The sequence below is a fragment of the Acyrthosiphon pisum genome, chromosome A1, assembly GCF_005508785.2.
Source record: "Acyrthosiphon pisum isolate AL4f chromosome A1, pea_aphid_22Mar2018_4r6ur, whole genome shotgun sequence".
Classification (NCBI taxonomy): Eukaryota; Metazoa; Arthropoda; class Insecta; order Hemiptera; family Aphididae; genus Acyrthosiphon; species Acyrthosiphon pisum.
Genome location: NC_042494.1, coordinates 146,958,632 through 146,967,719, shown reverse-complemented (window position 1 = coordinate 146,967,719; position 9,088 = coordinate 146,958,632). Strand labels below are relative to the sequence as shown.

The 9,088-nt window shown below is 26.1% G+C and overlaps 1 protein-coding gene across 1 annotated transcript; it reads right to left on the bottom strand.

Annotated features, from left to right (window-relative positions):
• Window positions 1–5,468: 5,468 nt before the first annotated feature.
• On the bottom strand, window positions 5,469–8,436 carry LOC103310706. The gene is made up of 7 exons (XM_008189884.1): window positions 8,412–8,436; window positions 8,290–8,340; window positions 7,034–7,309; window positions 6,816–6,948; window positions 6,419–6,696; window positions 6,239–6,346; window positions 5,469–6,127 (listed from the first exon to the last, which is right to left on the bottom strand). The coding sequence occupies exons 1-7, from the start codon at window positions 8,434–8,436 to the stop codon at window positions 5,469–5,471; spliced, it is 1,530 nt and encodes a 509-aa protein (XP_008188106.1).
• Between the last annotated feature and the right edge of the window lie 652 nt (window positions 8,437–9,088).

The following is a 9,088-nucleotide window of genomic DNA, read 5'->3' as shown; positions in this document are numbered from 1 at the left end:
TATAATATGACACTAATGTCCTTTTAGATTCAAACAAATCTGTTCAATTTGAAACAACAATTATGACTGCATCATCTCCATTTAAAGTAATAACATGAAAATCTCTTTACAACGTCAACTCAAAACAATAACATAATCCCTCCTATAAGTACACAATTGCAAACTGATGCAATATGCAGTAAGTTAATTTTAGTTTTTCACTTATTTTAATTCATTAAAATAGATCTTTTGTATTCATTCATTTATGCATTAATGTGTTTTAGACATATAACAAAAGTATAACATTTTAACAAAATAAGATTTTAATTTTAATTAAACTTGTGTGATAATGTTGTATATAAAAATAAGTGAGAATGTTATCCAGTCAGTATTAGTTTGAGCCATGCTCTATGTTTTTGGGTACATATTAATAAACATTATCAGTAATAAACATATTATGTTTACATTATTTTTTACAAGTTTTCATGGCCTATTTTAGAGTAGTTATCACTTATTTATACCAGTATAAAATTCTGACACTATATATATATATATAACTTAGTACAATTAAGTAATATACATCAAATATATCATCATTATAACTCTAGCCATAAGAATAAATAAATAAACTATAAAGATTATACCTAAAAGAGCTGAATAGTGTAAGGGGTTTTTACTCTCGCATTTGATGTCTCTGTCTTACTCTTGTACAATATTATAGCAAAAAACTGTTTTGTGTGGGACAACTGTACTTCGTCTATGCTTATGGTAGAGTTACCAACACTTCACAAAGCTTAGGGGAAAACTTTATCTGTGTCAAGTTTTTATTATTTGGATACCATAAATACAATTAAAGTTGTCAGTTTGAGAACATTAGGTTTTTTTTTATTTAATTACAATTATTGGTTAATGCTACCAAAGAAATAATGTTGTCTAGGGGTTTGACACTCAACGTAGATGTTCTCTTATAAAAGTATTTCATATACATAAAAATCTCATCCGTATTTCAGTACATAATATATGTACTATTTTCAAATAAAATACTTTTTAAATGTAATTTTTACAACTGTCTAAAAGTAATAATTTACATTTAAATACATCCACAGATGATAATTTTGTGTAAATTTAAATATATTTTTATTGTTATAAACTGTAAAATAAGTTAATATTATTTGTAAATCTTAAATTGTTTTATATAGGTAGATACTTTAAATAGAATTGATAGAAATATTCTTAACATCAAATATGATGTAAAGTCAATATTTGAAAAACTTGATAAAATGCATGAAGATTTGTACTCAAATAATATTGGCAATAAAGAACATCAAATATTTTCCAAGACTAATGATGAAGAAGATTTTCAAATTTCTATTAACAATCAACTTCCATTAAAAGATGAAGATAGTCTACTTTTTTTTGAAGACAAACTGAAAGAAATTTCTTTTCGAAATAAAATGGTAATATACATATATATTATATATTATAAATATTATAAATTATCAACTTTTGAATAAAATTATCTGTAATAATTGTATCTTATTAAGTATATATTTTTAATAACAAATATAATATTCACAGGTTGTTGAATTGAGTCGATTTGGCAGAAATTCATTACCCAGTACAGTAAGAACAATAATGCGCTATCTGTTTAGTGATATTTTACTAGAACAATACAGTTACAAGGGTCAAAAACAAAAAAAGATATTTTTTACATTGAAGTCTTGTTCAATAATTTTTGGTAAGAATGTTATTTTACTTATAATTGATTATACTTAATATGTACAATTAAGTGAAATGAATATTATTAATAAAATTACAATAAAGTGGATAATTATCAAAATAGTACCTAGTACCTACTACATGCATTCTGTATAGTGACATACAAGTACACATTATGTACTTTGTATCTTTGTATTATTACAATTTGTATATAGTGTAATATAATGATTTTATAGATGCAATTAAGAAAATAAAAAGGTTTTCAAAATTCGAAATGTTGAACAATCATTACGTATATTTATAGCAGGTGCAAAATTCAGGAGAATTAATGAAAACAAAAACAAGGCTGCAATACCAAACAATTGCAATAACAATGATAATGAATTGATTTAGATGTATTGATGTATTTTTTTTTATAATGAATATGCTAAAATAATGATATATATATATGTATATATTACCTTCAATATCATGTTCTTTTTATTTTAAATATGTTTTATTAAATGTGCATGTTTTGTTTATTTAATATAATGATATAATTAATATATCTTATATACATATATATATTATATAAGTGCAATAATAATATACAAACTATAAACAATTATACAACTTCATATAGGTATATTATAATATACTTTTTTTCCATACTTATTGTGCTAAAAAGGAGAATTATATAGCTACAATGTTTTTTTTTATTTAAAAATTGTTTAATATTATTAATATTATTTTCTTTCTATTAACATATAATATTATGTTGTATATAAAAAGGGTATTAGCTACAGTATTATGTTTTTATTTTATGTTTAATATAATGGTATAATGAATATATTTTATATACCTACCTATTATAATTATATACATATAATATAAGTACAATAATATTATACTATCTATAAACAATTACAACTTCATATATTATATAGGTTCATATTATATATAAAGGTATATTATAATAATATACTTTTTTTTTATTAAGTTTTTTTTTTGTATTTAAAAATTGTTTAATATTATTTATAATTAATAATGTATTATTATTTTTTTTCTATTAACATGTTAAAAAGGGTATGTATCAGCTACAGTATATTATGTTTTTTTATTTTAAATATTATGTTTAACAATTAATATTATTATGGTATAATTAATATATCTTAAATACCTACCTATTATTATATACATATATATAAGTGCCATATACTATTATTATTATTATCATTATTATACTGTATGAACAATTTTATATAACAACAAATACATCCTAATATATTATATCTTACTACACATGCAATTTTTTTATATTATAGTATCAACTTTAATGCAAAACTTTGGGAAATTTCAAGAGTGCCAAATATTTTTAATAATATAAATTTAAATTTAAAATTCAAATGCTTATAAAAAGGTTTAACTACCATGCTTGTTAATAGATCAATAGAAAAAAATGTTATATCAACAATGATTGAATAATACTTAAAAAACATTTTATTTAAAAAGTTTATGTATTATAGAGAAAAACATCATATAAACATTTTATTTAAAACATTTATATATTATACTGAAAAACATCATATAAACATTTTAATTATACAATTTATAAAATAATACTTCGGTGGCCAACTGACAATATAAAAACGTTAAAAAAATAATATTTTAATCAAAAAAGAGGGAAAATAAAACATTTATTTAATCATATCAATAAAAACGGAATCTTAATAAATCATCAAAAAAATGTTTTTTTGCTATCTGGGAATGTGTAGACACCGTTTAATCATAAATTTCCTATTAGTGAAAAAAACCAAAAATATGGCTTGAGGTTTCAGCTTGCTGAGTATGAACTATAATCAGCTGTCATAATATAATTAAGGTGAAATTAGTAGTCAGCAATTAGGATAGGACAGCTTGTAGTTACAGCCTTAAATAAGTGGAAAAATGCTAAGCAGGTAGTTGAAATGCTCACTTATTGCATGCTTTCTTATTAGTTATTTATATGCCTATGCAGGTAGATTGTATATACCTATCTATTATTGTTAATTTGTATTTTCGATTTATAGTACACATTCACTTTTGTATATATTATGATTGATATATTATTTGTTTCATTAACTTATAAGTAATTTATGTTACAGGTAGTGATAATTATAAATCAAGGTAGTTTTAGAGCCATTTTAAACTACCGCAGTGATAGTAATGACTATATAAAAAGTATTTTATAAAAAAAAAGAAGAAATAAATTCATTTGCCCCAAATTCAGAATGAAATTATTTCAGTGTGTGGTGATATAATTTTGACCCTGACATCTTTAAAGGTAGTATAAGAGTACAATGTTATCTATGGATATATTATGTTGTCTTATATGGTTTACACCTATGGGTAATTAAAGTAGTATTTAAATATTATTATTTATAAGTGTATTTTATGTGTTTTCTTTTTTCTAGGGTTTGAGAGTTTATTTTCTCACAATACAGTTTTAGCTAAAGATGAAGGAACTTTGCTTAAAAGATTGATTGAATTTTACTCTCCAGATGTAGAAAACTTTGATATTTCACTGTTTGAGCTACAGTTGTGGAGGTGCAATCTAACCAGAACTAATAAAGTTTTAAAATCAGCTTTTCAAGATCTCACTAAGTATGATGCTAACACATTTTCCTATATATTTAAAATTTAAAATTTTGTATGTGCATTGCCTGTCTACCACCTCACTTGGGTGGATGTTTTCTTCTCTAAAAAGAGTTAAGACATATTATTTAAGAAATACCATGTCTGAAGTAAAAATAAAAAAAGCTAACATTGTATGGTCATAACATTTTAATAATAATTAATTAAATAACCATATTTTGTCATGAAACAGGAACTAGTTAACTTAGTTAACAGGATTAACTAAGTTATCTGTTCATAATCATATACAAATTGACACTGAGGAAATAATAAATGAACTAGCAAAAATACCTCGGTAATTAGATCTTATTTTGTACATTGAACAATTTATGTTAATTAAATTTCTATCTAAAATGTCACTGTTCAGAGAAGTATGTTTAGAAAAATAAAAGTCCTTTAAGGGGAGGTATACCCCCCCCCCCCAGAACAAAATCATAACTACACCACTTACCTTCATATGATGCATATTACATAAAATTATAACTAACAAAACACCTTAGATTTAAGTAAATTAATATATTTTACACTTCAAAATAACAAATTTTTAAATAATCTATTTTAATGATTTTTTAATTATATTGGCCACCTGGAATTTAATTTTTTTCCATGGTCTTTTACCCAAAGCGGGCTCCTTTTTTATGGCTAAGAGGCAATCATGCTGCTGTGGAATTTTATGTAAAGCTATGAATTTACCAAAAAAACGTTTAAGTGCTTCCATTTCACCATTACTCCATTTAATGTAATCAACTCGAGTTTTTGTTTTTGTAACTGACGTTTGCTTTTTTTATGTCAGTTGTTTACTGGTATCTATATTTTCATTGTCACTCCATTCAACATCTAATGCATTTTCACCAACAGAATCTGATAACAAATAAAACATGATTATTATTCAGATAACTCAATAATCCTAATATCTTAAAGTTTATAAAATAATACCTGTAACATTTTCATTATCGTCAGAATCAGAGGAACATTCAATTGCATTGGAAGGCATCAAAAAATCATCAAATTGTTCGAGTGTTTTGCCTTTAAGTTCATGCAGATTACCGGACTCCATTGCCAGAAGTATTTTACTAACTCTACTAATTTTTAATGTTTCGTTAGGGAGTCTATAGTACCTATTCATTATGTATTGCTAGGTCGTGTCCCATAAAATTGGCAAGCTGTTCTCTGTCATTTGTACTTAGGTTTAATAATTGAGACATTGTGGCAATATGTTTTCGGAGTTTTGTTGACGTGAGTAGTTCTGGGGCAGATGATCCACATTCGTTTGCTGCCTTCCTCAGACAGTCAGAGCCACGGTAATATCCTACTGCAGTATTCGGAATTGCAAACAAGTATTCATTTTGTTTAAATACACTAGCGGCATTTCTGATTTTTAAAAGAAGATCTATAGATTGTTTCATTATACCTGTTAATAGAACTGGAACTGCCCTTCCACGCTTTCCCCTTATTTCAAATCTTTCAAAACTTTCCGATAATTTTATTTCTACTTCTGAAAGTGATTTTTGGATTTCTTCTTGTAGTTTATTTTTACTTCTATTTAAATAATCTATAACTTTTATTCTTTGGACTTCACCCGATCTGCGGCGGTTAAGTAGAATAATTTGGGTCAGTAAGTTTTGGCATAATATTTTGTATGTTTCTTGATTTATTTCTTTGTTTTCAATCAATGATTTCACTTCTTCAAGTTGATTTAATAGAAAATTATGCAAAAGTGTTATATCTTTTGCATCTGGTAAGTTGACACTTTTGTTTAATTGTTTTTTTGACAAATCTGCGCACGCATTAGAAGATAAGGAATATCGTCATTCTTTATTAAACACTTTTGTAAAATATTTTAAGTTCTGTAATTTTTCTTCGGGAACACCGGTAACAAGAAATTGACTTTGGAGAATATCTGCGCATTGTAATATTGAGTGTCCAATCTTAAGTGCATTTGTTGGATGGACATATGTGTTGTGTTCTTCATCATATCCACTCAATTCTTTAGCAGCTTGAACAACAGTTTTAAAATGTTTTGGAACCAAAAAATCTTTTAAATTTTTTACATCAGGTTCTAAGCCACGTAAAATTTGTAAAAATTTTGCTAGTTGTCCGAGTCTTTGTGATATGTAATTTTTTAAATGCCTTTCTCTGTGATTTTTTAGAAGTCTTGAGCCAAATAAACATATCAAATCATCACTTTGAGCAACAAAGGTTATATCATCACACTTCATAGATACAAAAACTTCATTTTGCAGTTGCGTGTGATCTTTAGCTACGTGCAATAATGTTGTACTTTGCATTAAATTGTTTCTGCGTTTTGGCAAACCATCTGCAACTGCTATACTTTTGAATGGACATCTATTAATATGACGGTATAGTTTTTGTTTTTTAAAAAACTTAAACAATGAGTGCATGGCAAAAAATTATTTGCATCAATTTCACCAGAAATTGTTGGTCTCCTGCCAACAATTAGTGACCCTTTGTTTTGTTCCAATACATTTCTATTATGTTGTAAATTAACTTTATTTTTCAAAAGTTCTAGATGCATAACACGTTCTTTACTTTTTTTCGGTAATAAGATAAATTCTGGTTCTAATGCATGTTTACGTTCTAAGTGTCTTGGAAAATTTGTCTCCAATTGTTCACAAAATAGACAGAAAACTCTTTTATTTTTTATTTATTTTTTAGTAATTACTTTTTTTTGCTCCGTCTACAATAATTGTCTCTGCTGATTCTATTGCATTATTTGTATTACTGGTATGTGATTCATTCATTGGTTCTTGATTACCTTCTCCATCAGTCTCTTCTGATTCTGAGTGTTCATTGTACGGTGTGTACTCTGGACTGTTGTAAACTTCTGTAATCGTTGAAGTAGACATTGAATCACTTTCAAATTGATGCAAATTGATACCTTCCACAATATCCAATATGCCAACGTCGACTGTATCAGTATTATCACCATAATGCCTATCTAATAAATATTTATATGTGATATTAAAATACATTTAAATGTGATCCAACTCTAAGTTACATTACCTACCTAAGTCCTAAATACACCCTCATTGTATAAGTTTCTCTAATAATATATTTTTTTTAATTGTGATTTATTTTGTTCATAGAAAATATTTTTTTAAATCAATTGTTTTAAAATAAGTTGTAATTATGTTAATTTAATTTAAAACTTTTCTTATACAATAAATTGCAACACCTATTTTGTAATTGTACTATAATTTATTATTTATCTCACTATTTCACATTTTGTTCTCTCATTATTTTATTATTATAATCTTTAAGGTATCAATTAATATATGCGATAAGTTCAAAGACCTAAGTTGTGGTTAATTTAATCAAATCCGATCTGTAACTATTCATTTAATTAAAATATTAAGAAAGAGTATTGAACAAATAATATAGATAACAATATTTTAAAAAGAAATAAAATAATCTGAACTATAAAAACAGGCATGTTAAAATGAATCAAAGAAAAGAATCAAATAATGTGGGCATTTATTTCTAAATTTTTTTTTTCAAAGTAAGGGGAAAAACATTTATTTAGTGTGTTTGGACAATATTTCTTTATAGTTTCAATTCAATCATTATACCATAATAAAATAATATTCAAAGAACTTTTTTCACTATTCATACCATTATGATAAAAATATTGGTTCCTATTTAAAATACATCATATTAACTTAAAAATAAAGACATAACTTGCTTAATAGAATGCACTGTTGGTTCATCCAGTGTATGAGACAACAACTAAAAAGTTTCGCTAGTTCTTGGTGCATCAATTTTACTAACATCATTCTGATTTACAACATGGCCTTTAATTTAAAAAAATATACATAAATATTTTAAATATTAAATGTATTAAAAATAAAGACACAAGATGCTTACTAGAATACATTATTGGTTCATCCATATTATGGTACAACGATTAAGAATTTTCACAATTTTCTGGTGCATCAATTTTACTAAAGCCATTTTGCTCTACAGCCTGACCTATAATCAAAAAATAAATATATACACGTTAAATATTAAATACAATGGAAATAAAGACATAAAAATCTTACTAGGTTGCATTATTTGTTCATCCATAGTGTGATACAACAAATCAAAAATATCACTATTGGAACGAAGTTCTTTATGGGGCGTTAGGTGGATGGGAGTCGCTGGAAAAAAATCGCAACACCGAAAAGTGTAACAATGAAAAACGCAACATCAGTGTTTCCAGGTTTGGAAAGAGAGATGATCGTACCGCGTCTTCAAAATTATCGTATGTCCCCACTAGGATCGTACCATCTGGCAACACTGCGGTTCCATTCGCGTAGGCTACCCAACATCGGTCGTCACGCGCGTAGAGGCAACCGTCGGGCGGAGTGGGGGGGGGGGGGGCCCAAAAAACGAGTAATTATTTTTGTCGAAGCATAACTTAGCCGGTATTCGACTTAGGCCCGGTTTTTCAGTCATATTTAACCGCTAGTTAGAGATATTTAACTGCCAGTTAAATTTAACAGAGAGTTAACTGAAACTTTTCAGTTTATCAGTTAATGGTTAAACATAATAACTTTAGGATAAAGTGTTGGTTAAGTTATCTATTACTTTTTCTACTAGTTAAACGTTTAACTGAAGGATTAAAACATAGAGTTTATATATTATTATAAAATACCATAAAAAATAAGCTACCTCATCATTATATGATTGTATTGTACTACTTTGGTTCAAAATATATACATTTTATATTTACCTG

Coding starts and splice junctions, on each gene's coding strand:
- LOC103310706 (XM_008189884.1), bottom strand. CDS start 8,436: ATGGATGAACAAATAATGCAACCTA. Junction 8,341..8,411: donor TGAACAAATAATGCAACCTA/GTAAGATTTTTA, acceptor TTTTGATTATAG/GTCAGGCTGTAGAGCAAAAT. Junction 6,128..6,238: donor ATGCGCAGATATTCTCCAAA/GTCAATTTCTTG, acceptor ATGCGTGCGCAG/ATTTGTCAAAAAAACAATTA.